General features: G+C 33.6%; 2 protein-coding genes and 1 pseudogene across 2 annotated transcripts; 1 reads left to right on the plus strand and 2 right to left on the minus strand.

The window, feature by feature from the left end:
- The first annotated feature begins 1857 nt into the window (after positions 1-1857).
- Positions 1858-5574, plus strand: LOC105790073 (dihydropyrimidinase-like; annotated as a pseudogene).
- Positions 5393-8698, minus strand: LOC105790072 (uncharacterized). Its single transcript, XM_012617480.2, has 7 exons — positions 8508-8698; positions 7631-7741; positions 7345-7455; positions 7094-7225; positions 5923-6150; positions 5609-5812; positions 5393-5524 (listed from the first exon to the last, which is right to left on the minus strand). Exons 1-7 carry the CDS (start codon positions 8628-8630, stop codon positions 5477-5479), a joined length of 957 nt encoding a protein of 318 aa, XP_012472934.2. The 5' UTR covers positions 8631-8698; the 3' UTR covers positions 5393-5476.
- Positions 8699-13205: 4507 nt separating this feature from the next.
- LOC105790070 (calcium-dependent protein kinase 34) lies at positions 13206-16683 on the minus strand. Its single transcript, XM_012617475.2, has 8 exons — positions 15900-16683; positions 15680-15823; positions 14912-15064; positions 14681-14796; positions 14392-14559; positions 13880-14007; positions 13665-13764; positions 13206-13573 (listed from the first exon to the last, which is right to left on the minus strand). Exons 1-8 carry the CDS (start codon positions 16597-16599, stop codon positions 13466-13468), a joined length of 1617 nt encoding a protein of 538 aa, XP_012472929.1. The 5' UTR covers positions 16600-16683; the 3' UTR covers positions 13206-13465.
- Positions 16684-19136: the final 2453 nt, after the last annotated feature.

Raw genomic sequence — 19136 nt, forward strand, 5'->3', positions numbered from 1 at the left:
CAATGCTGCTGTTTTTTTGGACTTTTTAGTTTGAGTAGTTGTTTTTTGTCCCCATCATTCATTGCTATAGATCGATGTCGCTATCGGAAATCTGTGGACAAATCTGCAATTTCGCATGCATTCATGAATTCTTCCTAGTATGACAAAATCATCCCTACCAATGTTTCCACCCTTGGCCCGATTCTTGTATGTTATGTTCTATAGATGCTGAATCCCAAACCCATTGCTCTACCTGTGTCCCGTGTCCCGTTGATTCAGCACACTTAATGAACACATCGTTTCTTTGCATTTGTTTTGTAGGAGAAATGTGTGCAATAATTTACTTGTTTGTAGGTTTTCTTCAAGATGTTTTGCAGGTCACTTGTGAAAATCGGGACGGTCGATGTGGGAATCGCGTTTGGCTTCTAACGATACTGTATTCCGTAAGATGCTGCAAATTTATCCTTATGCTATCATCTTATGCATCATTGTCGACTAATGCGGATCAAAATAAAGTTGCAGGCATGCTTCTAAGGGTGCTTAAATCATCATGTGAATTGCTTTGTCATTCTTTCTCTATATAGTTACTCGTATTTATGTATCGTATCTGTATCAGGAAACTGATTAATGGCATGTTTGATCCCTACTTACCGCTCAAAGTTGCATTGCATTGTCGATTTTCCGGCTTTGTCTTGTAGATGATGAACTTTTGATGTTTGATGATCTATTCCGGTTAATATATTTGATCGTCCGATGCCGAAAGCAGCTAAAAATGCTCGTTCGATTGTTGTTTGTTTTCGTTTTCGTGCAGTTAGATATATCTGTATCCGACATTGTTATGATCCCGGCTGCAAATTTTCTCGAGCTTCGACATAATTTCAAACAAAATCTGTGTATGAACACTGCATGCATGATCAAATGGTGTTTGGAAATTTTTACGTCAACTACGGAAAAAATAAACATGGTTGATGTTTGTTTAGGGGGTTAATTTTGGGAAATTTGAATTTTATTTTAGTTTAACCTTGTGCTATTCACTGGTTGGATTGGGATCGGATCTTAATTAAATTTAGAGCCGAGCCGATCTAATAGTTTGGGTAAATTATTTACAAATGGCGTCAAACCGATTATTACATTTATATTTTCTATTTTTCGAAGGCATGCACAAAATTGTTTTGATTTCAATTAAAGAAAAATAAATATCAAATATGGGGATGTTGAATAAAAATTAAAATGTGCAGAAAATTATAAATTTTTTTATGGTAAATAGAATGTCGGTAATGATAAGAAAGAAAAATTTTTTGGGGAAAAATTCATGAGTAAAGAAAAAGAAAATTTATGATGTCTAAACTAAATTAATACAATGAGGAAGTAAATTTTTATACAAATTCTTCTTGTGTAGTTTGTATTGTATCATAAGGGTCTTCAGCCCCTGTACCCCGGTTACGATTTGTAATTTATTTTAATTAGAATTTGGGTCACAACTCTAACAGTTGATGTGGTTGTGATTTTGTCCTTTCGTGTCAACTTCATTCTCGTCATAAATGAAAGGATAAAGTGTTTCGCCCTATAAATAGAAAGATAATGCGTTTCGGTATACTTAAATTTACGTTTTTCTACATTGGCAATAATATTTATACCAATCGAGTTAAGACTCAATATTTTTCTTAAAAATTTATAATTATAAAAAAATCATAGTGAATCTTTTGACATATAGGTCCAAAACTCTATCGACTGTAACCCCATAGGTCTAAGCTACTATAACACAATCAATCATTTTCATACTCCTAACATAATTAAAAAATGCATTAACTGAGGTAGGTTCTATATAATTGAACACCGCACATTTACTAGCCTACTACTATATCTATATCTATATATTCTACATCTATGATAATGATCAATTTTCATGGCTATTTCTCAAATAATTTCTCTCTTTTTACTTCATCTTCTCCTTCCCTTAGCCTCCATTTCCCTATCACAATCAAGCCACCAGCTGGTAATAAACACAATTTCAATTTTCTCGTATATATTTATGAATTTGTCACCTTTGGGTTGTTTGAAAATTGGTTGAGAATAATGATCATAGCCATTGTTGCTGCAGATGTGTGAAGTTGGAACCGGGAATGGCGGTTCCATCGGTGGAATTTCATGGTTACCAGCGTCGTTATCAAAGCTATTGATTAAGGGAGGAACTGTGGTGAATGCTCATCGGCAGGAGAGAGCTGATGTTTATGTAGAGGATGGTATTATTGTTGCCGTACGTCAAGCCTAATATCAAGGTTAGTCCATGTTTCATTTCTTACAGTTTAGTCCAAATTGATAACACCGTTAATTGTTACACGGTTTTTTGCACTACTAACACTAAATTAAGGAGTCCTTGTATTGTACTACGGTTGAAAAATAATTTTTATGATATTTTTTATACAGTAAATGTTAATTCTTAATGGTATGCGGATTAAATTGATCTATTTAATAATAAAGAGACTACTAGGAACCTCCCAAATACTTTAACCAAATTTAAATCTTAATTTTTCTTTCATAATATACATTTTGAACACGTTTTGGTAGGTTGGTGATGAGGTTATGGTACTTGATGCCACAGGAATGCCAGGTTATAATTTATAATTATGATATGAGAAATTATAGGAATACGATATGATTTATACGATTATTTAAGTGTGTTCTATCGTTTCATTAATGTACCGTGACATCGATAGGAGGTATCGATCCTCATACGCACCTAGATGCGGAGTTTATGGGGACAGTGGCGGTTGATGACTTCTTTAGTGGTCAGGCCGCGGCGCTAGCCGGTGGAACAACGATGCATATCGACTTTGTTCACCCTGTTAATGGTAGTTTAATGTCCGGGTTCGAAGCTTATGAAAAGAAAGCAAGCAAATCTTGTATGGATTACGGTTTTCATATGGTGATTCGACATTGGGATGAATCTGTTTCAAAAGAAATCGAAATAATGGTTAAGGAAAATGGTAAGCTTTTCAATTAATGATTGAAATTTGTATCATTCAATTTTCAATATTAGTGAATTTTCTTTTCCTCTGCCCGTAAAATTGGTGTGTTTTATTTTTTCTTTTCTTATTGTTTCGCGATTGCTATTGACAATTTCGTAGGCATAAACTCTTTCAAGTTTTTCATGGCGTACAAGGGGACATTCATGGTCGACAACAAGGTTCTATTACGAGGGATGAAGAGGTGTAAGTCTTTAGGTGCATTGGCTATGGTTCATGCTGAAAACGGCGATGCCGTGTTCGAAGGGAAAAAAAGAATGATCGAGCTCGGTATTACCGGTCCAGAAGGTCATGCCCTTTCTAGACCTCCGATGGTAATGACTTCAAACGCAACCACAACCGCAATTTAAACATCCTTACACATGCTTTCTTTTGGTTGAAGCCGAGGCAACCATGAGGGCGATTCGTTTGGCGAGTTTCGTGAACACGCCGCTATATGTCGTTCATGTGATGTGCTTGATGCTATGGAAGAAATAGCTAAAGCTCGAAAAACGGGTTTTTATTTCTCTTTTAGTATTTTATCGAACGAGTCTCGGATACAAATAAATATCCGACACGAACCGGATTTTTTTTTCGTTTTTATTGGGCAAAAGGTTATAGGAGAGCCTGTGGTTTCTGGATTGGTCCTTGATGATTCTAAGCTTTGGGACAATACCTTCGGTTGTTGGGGACTGGTCAAGTACTGCCTGATAGACGACATTTCAAACACTCCTCCGGAAAGATCCATCCCCCTCAACACACATACACACTCTTGGGCTATGTACGGTGAGGAGCTCTCGGCTCTGTGAACCAGGCCATCATGACAATTGCTCACAGTATGTTGGCTCTCGATAGAGAATGAGAGACAATACCTTCAACTGTTGAGAGACCAGTTGATTGCCTAATGGACTACACTTTGAAAAATTTTCTGGAAAGAGTTGACCCCCAACATTCATACATACACACACGCAAGCAAGTGCGTACACACATCGAACTCAAAAAGCTCATGAGCTCTCAAGTGTAACAGTTACCTCCTATTCGTTACAAGATTTGTAGTCTGTTCTCACCTCGAGCATTTTTACAGGAATCAGGCCAAATTTCTGTCACTGATTATGTCCGGATAACAAGTACTGAATGGTAATGATTTTTCATCTTCGAACAATTTTCCTTCATAGACAACCTTTGTGTCTATTTGTTGTCATGTTTCAGTAACTTGCAGTGCTAGGATCTTCAACATCTATCCAAGAAAAGGAGCAATTCTTGTTGGATCCGATGCAGATATCATTATATTTAACGAGCTTCGAAATAAATCCAAGATCTCATCATTCGATAACCAATACGAATGTATACGAAGGTAGAAAAGGAAAGGTATAAAAATTATACCCTCATTAGCCGGATTACAAAGCGTTTTAAACACGAATAACTCGGGATAATTATAAGGGATAATATAAATTTTGGCCTCTGAACTTGACAACTAGGTCTATTTTTAGGTTATGACGTGGTACAATATTAGAATGTCATATAAAATATTCTAAAAACCAAACTAGTGGTTGAACTAGTTTGATCAATGGTTTGCAAGTCAAACTATTTGACCAGTTCAACAGGTAAACCAGTAATAATTAAGTAAATAATTAAACTTTCATAAAAAATAAAAAAATTAAACCGGTTTAATTTGTTCAACTACTGGTTTTTGTCTCAATTTTTTATTTTATTTTTATCAGTTTTGAACAGTTTTTGATTCAATCAGTGCAACCCTTTTATTTGGACCAATATGTCGGTCGGTTCTCAATTGATCTAATCAATTCGACTGACCAGTCCAGTCATGTTCCAAGAACACTGGTCATATCATCTTGATGGAATCCAAGTTTAAGGATCAAAATGGATCTAGCTACTAAGTTCATGTGCCAAAATGAACTAAAATAATAGTATATGTACCAAAGTGGATTTATTTGCCAAGTTCAAAGGTCAAAAATTATATTATTACTAAATATAAATTCGGGTTTGGAGTTTTTCAGGGAAAAGTTGAGGTCACAATTTCTAGAGGAAGAATTGTTTGGAAAGATGATGAATTGAAAGTTGCACCGGGTTCTGGGAAGTATATACCAATGCCTCCTTTCGGTTTTCTTTTCGACGGAATCGAAAGAACCGATGCTAAGCTCATTTCTTCCTTCAAAGCTCCGGTACATTGGTTTAAATCCGATGTTTAAACTGATTAGGCTCTCGAATTTTCATATTTGACTTCGAACTCGAGTATATATATGTATTGAAATTATAAAAAAAATTTCGATTACATTCACGAGCTACTCGAGATATTTGCCCCCTACAATCCAATTGCACATGCAAATAATGATATTTACATGGCAATTCAATAAAAAAAAAACGACCCCTTTTTGATTTGTTTGCTCCCCAACAGATGAAGGCCAATTAATTTAGCAATCCCAGGATTTTAGTTGTCTTGTCGTGCCAAATCAATGTCTGAAATTCGGAGAATTTCATTGCCAAAAGCAGCAAAGAAGGAAAGCAAATATCTTGTTTCTCTTCTGCATTGTAATAGATATCAATTTAGTTATTCGAATTCGGCTCAAAAAAAAAAATGTGCAATTTAATTTACGGAGACAAACAACCTTATGTTTTTTTTGGTAAGGTGGTTGTTCATGTGGTAATGAAACAGTGATGAAATCGTCGTCGTTTCCTAAGCTACGCCAATCACCACTCATTTGTCGTTTCCGGTTGGCTCGAGCTTTCGAGAACACCGTCGAGTAGTCCATCGATCCGGTGGATTTCCGATCACACCCTCTGAATTCGGGGACGAGCATCCACGCATAGTTCTGTTGGTTTCGAAAATAATCAAATAATGTCATTAGATTTTCGAGCTCATTTTTTACTAGATAAACGGGTTGTAACCAAGTGACTTAAATAGCGATAATGGAGATCTTACGGTGACTGCAGAATCTTGGTCGTTATTGTCGGCTTGTTGGTGAGGCTGCGGCGGTTGAGGTGATGAATCGGCTGTAAAATCGCGGTGGTTTCCAAGATTACGGAAAACATCAGATTTTTGTTGCTTCCTGTTGGCTCGAGCTTGTGAGAAAACCATGGAGTAGTTTGTAGCACCAGGAGGTTGTTTGTCCCAGCCACCAAATTCAGGAACCGACATCCACTTCTTGTTCTGTCCATTTTAGAATAACTTACAAACATTATTAAGGGTTTAAGTAATTTTGGGTTTTGTTCATTTCGAGTTTTAGGTCGATTTGGGTTTGAATTTCAGCCACTAAAAAATATCAAATTAGTCTTTATATGTTAAATAAAAAAGTAAATTATTTATTTCTGTTAAAAATTTCATTCATTTATACTATAATATCTAACGAGATTGACAAAAAAATCAAACTGTGACATGTGGTGTGCCACATGTACCTCATTATGATCTAGTTTTTAACGTAAAAATGGATAGAATGACCTTTTTGCTCTTTGATTTAACGAACATTGACTAATTTGCTCATTTTATGAGTAGAGAGTGTAAAATATAATCCGACTTTTAGTACAAGGGCCTCCATCGTACTTTTACTGTTGAATCAATTTGGTTTTTATAATTTTGGGGTTAATTTTAAGTTTACCTCATTTTTATTAGTTGTCATTTTGGAATTGGGTTTTTAGGTTTGAGGTCCAAATTTTTCTAGTCACATTATTACGAGTTCAAGAAAATTTGGGTTTTGTTTATTTTAGGTTCGGGCCATTTTGAGTTTGAAATATTGTTTCGGGTTTAAGTCACTTTGGATTTGGATTAGTTCAAATTTGGGTTGGGCCAATTTTGGTTGTTGATTATTTATAATAAAAATGGGTTGAGTTGGATTTGAGTTAGGACCGACCAAATTGAGTTTTTGAATTTGGGTAAAATTTGACATATCTATATTAATTCATTCATATATACATGTAAATATAATTTGTTGCTATACCAAATCCAACTGAAGTTCGGTTTCGAGAAGCGGTTTTGTATTAGGGGTGGAGATAAAATTATAAAATCTAGAGTCGAAGGTTAAAAATATTATATTAAATGACGGTTGTAGCTAAATAAATAGACCATGGATGATTTAGGATGAAAATTGAAACCTTACCATCCCGGGATCATTGTTGTCTTGCCGACGAGGTGACGATGCAGTGATGAAATCCTTCTCGTTTCCTAGGCTACGACTAACATCTTTCTTCTGTTGCTTCCTGTTGGCTCGACCTTGCAATTCCGACTTCAACTATACAAATGAACATTCTCACACACGTGAATACATTTTAAGTCAATTATTGGGTTAGATCCCTAAGAAAATAACATGATAAATTAGTGGATGATTTAGGTGGAAAATGAAAATCTTACCGTGACAAAATCATTGTGGTCTTGTCGTTGAGGCAGTTGAGGAAGTATTGAAGCAGCGATGAAATCTTGCTCGTTTCCTAGGCTTTGTGTCTTTTGTACCTTATCATTGACCTGATACCGAGTCGAATTTAAGTATCTTATTGTTGATCTCAAATGATTATTAAGCATAATCGAGTTTTTAAATATTTTAAATTAATATTGAAAAAAAATAATCTAAACTTGAAAACAAATAATCGAACTAGTATTAAATCAACTGATGATTCAGGATGGAAAATGAAAATCTTACGGTGACAAAATCTTCATGGTCTCGTTGTCGAGGATGACGAGGAGGTAATGAAGCAGCGATGAAATCCTGCTCGTTTCCCAGGCTTTTCGTCTTTTGTTGCTTCCCGTTGGCCTGATATTGAGTCGAATTTAATTATCTTAATGTTTGACTCAAGTAATTATTAAGCTTAATTGCTTTTTTTAATATATTTTATTTTTAATTAATACTGAAAAAATTAATTCATACTCGAGTATAGAGGTATCCATGCCCGACGGCCCGCCCGAAATATGGGAGGGTTCGGGTAAAAATATAGGCTCAAAATATGGGTTTGGGCAAAAAACGAGGCCTATTTAGAAAACGGGCCGGGCCTCGGTCACCACTTTTTTGGCCTCGGCCCGGTCGGCCCGAATATAATAAATATATATTTTTTAATTTTTTTAATTTTAAAATACTTTTTTTTATTTTTTATTTTTAAAATAAATTTTTGGTGTTTATTAAAAAAATGGGCCGGGCCGGGCCGAGCTCGGCTCAGGCTTAGGAATTTTTTCCCAGGCCGGGCCTGGACAAAATTTTAGGCCCATATTTCGGGCCGGGCCCGGGCCTAGGACCCAGGCCAAAATTTTTTCTGGGCCGGGCCCGGCCCATGGACACCTCTACTCGAGTACAAATAATTCTCTCCTCTTTTCACAAGGACTAAATATGTATTTTGCACAAATTATAGGGATGAATTATACAAAATTGACCTAAAAATTAAAATTGTATTTGACCCTGGTTAAATAAGCTAAAATCAATTGAATTCATACCAACTTTTGAGCAAAGAACATATCATCAAAGCATGAATTAAAAGTGTTGATATGTAGGTGAATAGATAGATGAAAATGCAAAGAAAAAATCTTACAAAGACAGAATCTTGGGTGTCTTGTCGTAATGAATCCGCAGTTAAATCGAGTTCGTTTCCAAGACTACGCCAAACATCAGCCTTTCGTTTCTTCCTGTTGGCTCGAGCTTGTGAGAACTCCATGGAATAGTTGGTAGATCCTGGAGGGTTACGTTCCCACCCTCCGAATTTCGGAATTGTTATCCATTCATCCTTCTGCCGGTTCCGAAACGAACTCGGAAATTAGGGATCAAAATTAAAATTTAAAATTTTGGAAGGATCGAAATGCAATTTGGCCAACTTTTTTAGCTAACAGTAACTATAGTTAAGAAGAGCAAGAGGGGATTTCGCCCCCTCAACATTTTTGGAAATGGTTATTAAACCTTTCAAAATTTTACTTAAGCTAACAAAATTATTGGGAAATTCTAATTAAACCTTATAAAGGTTTTGAAAATTTTAATCAAATCCTTTAATTTTTTTTGAAAATTCTCATCAAATTTTTCAGAAAATTTTAAAAATTAGTTAAACCCTTATTTTTAAAAATTCTCATTGAACTCTAAATATTTTTAAAAAAATTAATTAGACCCCAAAACTTAATGTCATGTTCTGCCATCGGAAACACCCTTAAAATTCGATTAATGAATAGGTTAAAATTCTTAAAAACTAGAGCTGTGTTATCAAATTGCCAATTAAAAAACACCATTTTTAAAAAAATTAAACAATTCTGGATTAATTATAAAAATGCAGAAAAATAAATTAAAACTAAAATAAAAAAATAGAAAAGATATAGAGGTTTATTACCTCTGTTGGGTTGGACATGGATTGTAGGAGCAAGGATTAAAATTACCAAAGATGATAATTAATTAACCAAGGAATTGAAGTTTTGAAACCCAGTTAAATTAAAATAAATTAGAACAATTTTCAGTTATAAATTGATGGTAATTAAACAATATAATTATCTGTGGAGGGATGCCTAAATTAAGTTACTGTTTTACTAACAAAACCAATAAAAAAATTAATTTATTAACTCTTAATACCATTAAGAATATAAATCTATTGTTGTATTTTTGGCTATTGTTTGGAAAAAAAAAAGAAAATTGTGGGTATTTTTAGATTTGTTCAAAAATTAGTTTATGTTAGAGTTGTGTGACCCAAATTCCTGCTAAAGAAATAATACAGTGGTAAAATTAGGGGATTTGTTGAGGGTTTAAGGTCGAGGGCCAAAACTCCTCTACTTTTTACTTTGAGTAGAATAAGGTTTTTCAACTTTTAAATAGATGTAGTCGAAACTTCTCTTGTATCATTCAATTTCCAACATTAGTGAGTTTTTTTCTTCTTTGCCCATAAAATTTTTTTCCCGAAAGGGCTTCCATGTAAATTTAATTTTCTTCCTTATTGCTTTGCAATCGTTCTACATTGCCATTATCGACATTCAGTTTTACAGTTTATTTATCTATTTTATATAAGATTGAATTTGGAAAAATAAAACCTATATGATCCCAATTGTTTTCATTAAGAAAATTTTATAATCTGAATTTTATTTTTATTTTTCAAAAAAGGAAAAGTTTCAAGCCTTTGTTTGATATAATCAATTTGGTTATGTTTTTAACTATTGAAAAGCTGTATGTATGTATGTATGTATGTATGTATGTATGTATGTATGTAGGTAGGTATGTATTTGTATATTTTTCTAAAACAACTAATCTATTATGCATGAACTAGGAATTGAGTTTTAATGGAAATATGTTGGATATGACCTTGGTTGTGAAAATATTCTTGGTAATTACTTATGGTTCAAAAATTTTATATGTGAATTGTGTTTGATTTGTTATTGGTTTTGAATATAATTAGATTCTGTTTAGACTTGTTCAAGGGTCGAGTTATCTGTCCCAACTCATATTCGTATGAAATATGAGAGCATTTGAATAAAAATGAGATTAAAAAATATAAGACTTGGAAAATGGGTTGAGCAAAGTTTTAAGTCTGTTTTCTATTTGGACTAGGCTTTGAAAGAAAGTTTTTGGCCTAAGTTTAACTCATATTTATATATATTTAATTTTTCGACAGAAAAAACAAGAATTTCATTGACCGAAACACCATAAATAAGAGGAGAAAACAAGAGAGATGTAACGCCCTAAAATTTTTAATTTTGAAAGTGTAAAATTATGTTACGTAATTTGTACTAGTTAAGTGGCTAAGTGTTAGTTATGTGTGCCTAAGGTCTTGCGATTGAATCTTTTCCCTTGAATTTTTATTAATTTTGTTCCGACCTTTGACTTTGAATATCTAGCTTATCTATTATTTTTGAATATCTCTCGAAAACTGTCGTCCACTTCTCCCTACATTCCCGCTCTTTCTTTTCACGTTAGTTTCCTTGTTACTGCCAAAATTCTTCCTATTGTTCTTTTTCAAATTTTCCATTCAATTACTGCAAAAATTTCCTCCCTCTTCTGCGGTGATTTTCTATTTTGGTTTGATCCATCTTCCTTGCTCATCTTTGTTGCCGCCATTTTGACTTGGAGTTGTCCTTTGTCGTCGACCCATTCCGTTTTTACTTCGACCCATTGTAAGTTTCCCCTGTTTATTTTCCTTAAGTGTTATTATGCAAAGTATGTGGGTTGATTGTGGGATTTCGGTTTAACTAATTTCGGATCTATTTAGGTGAAAATCTTGAGATGAGCTTTCCTTCGACGTTTAGTGAGCCTTAGGAGTTGCTGTTTTGTTGGGTAAGTAATCGAATGCCTCGAAGGGGCTGGTTCTTGGTGTTAAGGTCGAATGTTTAATGCTTGTGGCCAAATTTAATGATTGAATTTTGGTGTATTGATGCTAATTAGTTCATTTTGAATGCTGGTTTTAGGGTTGCCGTATCGTTGTTTTCCAGAAACGTCAGGTGTGTAACAATATTCCCGAAAAATCAATGAACGACGCGAAGCCGAAAACTCACTGTCGATGTCACACGGTCGTGTGTCAGGCCGTGAGCCACACGACAGTGTTCTTGACCGTGTGCCAAGCTGTGTGGACCCATTTTCAGTAATCTAGTTAGTGTCGTATTTGAAGTGCGTTTTGAGGTTAGCTACTGTTGGAAAAAATGGATTTTTTGGAAGCTTTGAGGCATATTCTCGATTAGTAAATGTGGAGATTTGAACCATAAAACTATGATTTTATATTCTTGAGATCTTTACAACGATATATCATATGCTCAAAATGGTTGAGTGAAGAATGAGAAATTGATGCTCAAATTAAGCCACTTGTGAATTATATTGAGGAAAATAGAAAGCTTAGTCCCACGTTAGTTAGATATCAAGTATGGAACATGTTTATATATGTGAACCAACTTAGATATCAAATGTGGAATATGTTTTTATCTTTTCAGGTAATCAGCAAACTTAAGACCGGGCGGCGTGCGGGAGCTCGGATTGGATTCTCAGTTAATAAAATGAGACGGTTTATGTTTTTAAATTTAACTCTAGACTTTTTGGACTGTTTAAATATTTTGGACGTTTTTTTTGGGTTTTCTACTAGATTATGCTTTTGATAAATTGCAAAAGTATTCGTTTTCACATTTTGAAATCGTGCTTTACAAATTAACGGCTTTGAAACTTCCTTGCGAAACTAAGTAACAAATTAACTGTCTTTTGTTAAGTAAATAAGACCTACACATATTTTTCTGAAAAATTGCAAGAGATTTGTTAAAATTAACATTTTTCGAAAAACACACATTTCTAGTTTAAAATTTGGAATTTAAAACAAGTTCATGTAATTCCTCAATATTCGATCTTAACGTCTAGACCGGGTTTGGAGTGTTACAAGAGAAACTAAACCCAAGCCATCAGGCTTACCCAATACACCTAACCTAGCTCCCCTCATTCTCAATGGACCATTAGAACAATCGACAACTAAAATATCCTAGATAGAAAACAGACAACAAATGAACTCAGGGTAGTTTGCATAATGTAAAGCCGTTCGCATCGGAGTGAGAGCAGCTTTATAAGAACTTAGGGTAGTTACAATATATGTAACGAAAGTCACATTGGTTCTATGTTAACATAATTAATGGACGAGATTGTTCGGGATACCTTTTGGATATGATAGTAAAATTTTGAGCTCATAAGGTTATATAATGACATGTGATAACAGAGTAATTAATATATATGTGGTCCAAGTGAGAGATTGTTGAAAAATATAGACATCACATATATAATAATAGTAATTAGATGTTATTATTTACTATCTTAAAAGATTAACCCAAATTAAAAGTGATCTAATTTGATTAAGGTTTATTAGGCTTTAGTTATTAAATGAAGTATGGGTCAAATATGTATAGAAACTCTAATAACTAATTTCTAATTGATGATGGATTGATTAGAAATTAGGGTTAATGTGCAAAAGTTATATATTAAGGTTATGATCCACAAATTACACATACGTAACTTTTCTAATATACTTCTTTAGAGAAGAGAGAGCCACCTTTTCTGAATTGCTTGTGTGCTAATTTAGAAGACCAAAACAATAAGATTCGAAGATTTCAAGAAATTGATGGATTCAAGTATGCTTCCGCATCTAGTTTTGTTCTTGATTTATTCTTGATGGTCTGACAGGATAGATCCTGATTTGTTAAGTTTTATATTAGATCTTGTTTTACCGTTCTAACAAGAGAAACAAGAGAAATTCAATTTGTAAATTGAGAATTTATAAAAAGTATGGATAAAAGCTAAATCTTCTAACCATTAATATAAGCAATGGTTTTTTTTTTTTACACAATTGCAAAATGTTAATAAAGTAAACCAATCAAATTTCACAATCCTTAAGTTACAATAAAAAGTTATTTCTTTCCCCTTCTTTTCCCTTTAGCCATCTTCTCATTAACCAAATCCTCTCCCAGTTTTCCATTTGTATTGTACAAATTTATGCATGCATATTTTCACATCCAAATCCATTGTAAGCCCTACCCAAATGAATGTTCATAGTGATTTTCGTCCCTAATCCGAATTGTCGAACATTACATCATCGCGCCGCTTCTTCGGGTTCGCTTCAGGGTTTCCTCTCCTCATCATTGCCACAAATTCATCATAGTTTATCTTTCCATCCTGCAAATAATTCACGAATTTTTTTTTATGTAAGTTAAACCCTTCTCTATTAAGAAAATGGAATATGTATGCATGTATGTGTATTGCTTACATTGTCGTTGTCGACTTCAGAAATGATTTCCTTGATGTCTTTGCCATCGTGCATGCCATATTCACGGAGAGCTTGTTCTAGCTCTTCTATCGTGATGTACCTAAATGTAAACATATCGATAGCAATAAGTATTGCGATCAATAGATCATAAAACAGTGATCGTATCATTGTGTTTCCATCGTTGTTTAGTTACTAATTGTCATTACTATCGTTACCCGCTGTTGTCTTTATCGAAGTGTTGGAAGGCACGGTACAAATGTTCTTCCCGATCCATTCGGTTCATATGCATGGTGGCCGTGATGAACTCTTCGTAATCTATAGTTCCGTTACTATCCGCATCCGCCTTTTGTTATAATAAACAAAAAAGAATGAAGGAGTTAGGAAAAAAAAAAAAAAACACCATATATATAGTTAGAAGGGGCTTGGTCGCTCAAATATTTGAAAATTTTAACTAGGTCCCTTCAAAATTTTTAAAAATTCTAAATAAACCTTCAAATAGTTTTAAAAATTTTAATTAGACCCTCAAATTTTTTGAAAAGTCTCATTAATCCTCTCAAAATTGTAACATTTTTAATTAAACCCAAGTCCGTTTGGAAATTCTTATTAAACTCCTTAAATTTTTGAAATCTTTAATTAGACCCCTGAAAATTTTAAAAATTTTAAGTAAGCCCCAAAACTCCGCTACCATATAAAGTTGCACTATTGAATCCTTGGAAACAGAACTTACTGCTTCCATTAATTGTTTAACTTCATATTCAGTTAGCTTCGTTCCTTGCTTGGCAAGCCCTTGCTTCAATTCTTCGAGCGTTATCGTGCCGCTGTTATCGGAATCTATGGTCTTGAACATCTCCTTCAACCCCTGGATTTCTTCCTCCGATAAACATCCTGCAATGACCTGCAACAACAACAACAACAACAACAAGAACAATTTCATGGTTTCATACAATAATATGAACCTATCTTAACCTTTTAACCAATGGGGTGTGTTTTCAATGAGGGGTTTTAATTAATTTTACCCTTAAAGCAACTTTCTTGAAATTGTTCATTGCTTTGAACTGTTTGAGCCTGGCTAAGACTGCATTGTCAAGAGGAATATCGGGTGCTTCACCATCCTCTTTAATCCATGGATGATCTGTTGGGTGGCCATACATTTACTCCGTCAGATTTTTTGGATTGCGTCGTATTTATCACAGTCGATATTATGTTCGGTTACTAGATAATTAGGTTAAAAAAGGGCATATACTTACTTAGAACTTGTTGTGCTGTTAACCTTTGCTTGGGATCCAAGTTTAACATTTTGGTAACAAGATCCTTTGCTTGAGGTGAAATTGCAGGCCATGGATCACTTTCGAAATCGATTTCCCCACGTAAAATTGCACTGAAGATCCCATTTTCGGATTCTATCATAAAATAATTGTCTTAGTTTTCAGGGTTCAAAATAATCGGCATCAATTGAGTTAGTGTCACGAGTCAATCGAGCATCAATTTAATTTAAGTGTTTTCTATTTATATATTATGTCCCTAAGTTGGTGTCATGAGTCAATCGGGCATAAATTCAATTTGAAAATGACTAAAATACCCTTTTATATACTAAGTAAATTACATTATTATGAAGGTGTTTTCTACACTATAAATTAAATCTCTAACTGAATTCGTGTCACGATTCAATCGAGCACTAACTCAACTTAAAAAAGACTAAAATACATTTATTCTATACAAAGTAAGTTACATTATTACGAGGGTATTTGTATCTTTTTAAAATATTTTTAGGGGTGTAGGGCATAAATTTTTCTTATGGGGCTAGAAGTAAATTATAAATATTTGAGGGTGCCAAAATGAAAATTTACCATTATACTATTATATTATTACAATTTCTAAAGTGGTTCTAAAGTAATTCTACCTATTTTTGGGGAAGGGCAAGGCCACTGCAAACCCTTCTAGCTTCGCCATGAATTTTTTTCACCCATATCATAAATGTGCCATACTCTAGTATATATATATATATAATTAGTTACCTGCCCAAAAGGGAGGAAAACCACATAGAAGAATATACAACATAACACCAATGCTCCATATATCAGCTTCTGGTCCATATTTCCTCTTCAATACTTCTGGTGCAATATAATATGCGCTACCAACAATGTCCTTAAACACATCACCTGTTCGGAAGGCACCAAGTTAAAAGAAACCGAAGTCGACCCCAACTTGAAAATTTTAATAAGATTATGTTTTTACCTGGCTTGTAAAAGAGTGATAGACCAAAATCCGTAGCTTTGAGTGGTGAATTTTCCTCTTTGTTCAACAACAAGAAATTTTCAGGCTTGAGGTCCCTATGGAAAACCCCCATGGAATGGCAAGTATGGACGATTTGAACAATGATTCTAAGCAAAGAAGCGGCCGCACGTTCACTGTAATGGCCTTTAGCAATGATCCTATCGAAAAGTTCACCGCCAGCACATAGTTCCATCACCAAATGTACCGAATGTTTGTCTTCGTAAGCTCCTTTGAGTTCCACGACATTAGGTTGTCCCGTCAAATGGTGCATGATTTGAACTTCTCTACGAACATCCTCGATATCTTCTTTGTTAACGAGTTTCCTTTTGGCTATCGTCTTGCACGCGAATTGCTCGCCAGTTACCTTATGGGTACACAAATAGGTAACCCCAAATTGTCCCCTACCCAATTCTTTTCCAATGGTGTAAGTGTTTCTCACATCTTCCATAGGACGGCATAACACGGTTCCAATTGGGTTAGGCTTGGGAGTAGGCTTAGGAGAAGCTTCCTCTGATGGTGAAGCCGGCGGTTGTGTCGGTGAGGCTTTCGAGAAACTTTCGTTACGGGAACAAATGCTAACGTTACCATTGTTTTCGGGGGAGGCGACGCCTAATTCGTTTGTCAGACTTTCGGGGTTGCCTCGAGAGCAACAATTCCCCATGTATGGTGGGGGAGATGAAGCACTCGAGACAAAAGAAAGGGTGATGAGGGAAGGGATTAAACTTAAACAAGATAAAGAATTATTGAAATTTTGATTGGGGTTGAAAGGAAAAACAAAGTAAAAATAAGAAAAAATAGTTTGTGAAATTTAGGAATACACCAGCTTGATTTGGGGTGTACAAATTTTTTATGGTATTGATAGTGAGGGATTTTAGGATTTTTGACTATGTTTGAAAATCCAACATGTTTTATGGACAAGGTCCTGAGGATTTTTAGGACAAATATTGAGAAAAAAAAAAAAAAAAAAAAACATATTTCTCATCCTATGATCTGTGACTTCTATTAATGACGGAGCTATTGTAGGGTGTATTCTCCGTTACAGTAGAAAAGTACTTTTGGGTCAAAAATGTCGTTTCACCATAGGAATAATAAAGAATAATTGGTTTTTCAGTTAAAATTGCATTTCCACCCGAACACAAAGTTGGGATTTAGGCATATTTACTTTTGGTTTTTGTGTTTAAAAGTGAAAATTATCAAAATACCCTTATTTATGTTAACTATTTAAAAGGTATATAAAAAATTAGATTAATTTATATTGTATATATAATTATATATAATTATTTAAATATTATTTATTATATTTAATTTTTAAAAATATTTTATATATCATCAAATTTACAAATAATTTATGTTAATTACTTAAAACGTATTTGAAATTTATATTTCATATATCATTATATTAATTTTTTAAATATCATACAACTTAATTAATTTTTTACTTTCTACTATCATGTCTAAAAATAATATTTTAACTTTCAACAATAATTTTTGGCAACAATGGAGAGCACTAAAGATTAACAAATACATTTTTTCATAGCACATTTCTACTGTACTTTTCAAAAGCATTTTTTTCTTCTAAGAACACTTTTCAACTGCAAAAGCAATGGAGAACCAGCCTTAAGAGTTGGCTATTGTCTTGCTAATACAATTTTCTCTATACATAATTCTATTGGTGAATGTACCTGATGTTGGATCTTGTTCCCTTAGTGTAGTATTTCAGTCTATGTATACTTGTAATTTTTTCAAATAGATTAATTAATAAAACAAAATCATGAATTACATTTATATACTTTATATGATTGTCCTCATATGATTTTTGCACGTAAAGTAAAATAAAAACAAATGTTACTCACTGATTGTGTAATGTTTAAACTAATATTAAGCGTAATTATGTGGTTGGATCATAATATGTAAATATAACTTATATTAGTAGATGAACCTAAACATGTCCTTAGCCTAATCGGAAATGAGCAAACCAATTGAAAAATTAATATGTCATCTATCAAGTCCAATTTAGAAGATGCTTTGTCTTTGGCATCGGAGCGGATGAATCCCAAAAGATAGAGACATAGATGTGACTGATTGAACTAGTAATACATCAAACTGGACCCAAGAAGAATAGATCCTAAATTCGTTTATGAATTTATTTACTTGTGATGTTCATAGTGTGGTCTACCTTAATCCTGAATGGATATAGTGGAATCCATAGCTTGAGACTTGAGTAAATAATATCCTCTCATTGGCATTACATGGTTGATGAAAAGTAAACGTGGCCATGAGTCGTTCGTCTTTATGATGAATAACTTGATTACTATTTGATAGTAATTGACACTTCCTGAAGGAAGATATATTAGTTACCATGAGATAAAATAGGATCATACTGGGAGAAGGAATATTATCCCAAAGAGATTAAGGATATCCTATTAGGGTAACCTACTTATGAAAAGGTCATTGGACAAGCACTGATCGAGTTGCTTTCATAATGGTATGCTGTTGGGGAGAGTTCAGTCACGATACTATAGTGGAATGACTTCGTAACTAAATGAGTTAATAATTAATAGGCAAAAAGTTAGAACTTAATTATAAATCATTTGAGCCTCAATAGCATATGTCCAATCGGTCCCTCCGCTAACTCGTTGAAATCAGAAATAAATTACATGTTGAATCAAATGAATAGAAATGGTGAAAATGGAGAAATGAGAAAATTTTGGAAATGATGATGATTTTCTCCAAAATGAAAATGAAAATGGAGAAATGAAATCATTTGGAAATGATTATAATTTTCTCTAAAAGAAAAAATGAAAATGAAAATGATCGAAAATGAATTTATGTTTTGAATTAAATGAAGTTTGAAAATGAAAATAAATCATTTGATCACAGTGAACCGTTGAATGTAGAAATATTAAATATATTTTCACATAAATTATTTTACAAGAAAGTCATCGTGATTTTAACGAATTAGAATTGAGTTGGGAAGATTATTTAATTGGAAAGATATTAAGATGTTTATTTTTGGGAATAAAAAAATAAATATCGAGTTGGATCAAATTATAAAGTATTGAATTAAAATTTTAGAAAATATTTTTAATTGGACCCAATATGAGAGAGACTCACAAGTCCTCATGTTAATGAGGGGGACGACAAACCCTAGTATTATGAACTAGGGTTGTCTCCCCTTATACTCCTAGATAGAGTAGG

This window comes from Gossypium raimondii, chromosome 8 (genome assembly GCF_025698545.1).
Source record: "Gossypium raimondii isolate GPD5lz chromosome 8, ASM2569854v1, whole genome shotgun sequence".
Taxonomy (NCBI): Eukaryota; Viridiplantae; Streptophyta; class Magnoliopsida; order Malvales; family Malvaceae; genus Gossypium; species Gossypium raimondii.

Excerpts from the sequence above, each read along its gene's own strand:
- LOC105790072 (XM_012617480.2), bottom strand. The coding sequence starts at position 8,630 with ATGGAGTTCTCACAAGCTCGAGCCAACAGGAAGAAACGAAAGGCTGAT. Across the intron at positions 7,742-8,507 it reads ACACCCAAGATTCTGTCTTT|GCCAACGGGAAGCAACAAAA; the intron begins GTAAGATTTTTT and ends ACTCAATATCAG. Across the intron at positions 6,151-7,093 it reads ACAACAATGATCCCGGGATG|AACAAGAAGTGGATGTCGGT; the intron begins GTAAGGTTTCAA and ends TAAAATGGACAG.
- LOC105790070 (XM_012617475.2), bottom strand. The coding sequence starts at position 16,599 with ATGGGGAATTGTTGCTCTCGAGGCAACCCCGAAAGTCTGACAAACGAA. Across the intron at positions 14,797-14,911 it reads AACAGCACAACAAGTTCTAA|ATCATCCATGGATTAAAGAG; the intron begins GTAAGTATATGC and ends GCCACCCAACAG. Across the intron at positions 14,008-14,391 it reads TTAAACAATTAATGGAAGCA|GCGGATGCGGATAGTAACGG; the intron begins GTAAGTTCTGTT and ends TTATAACAAAAG.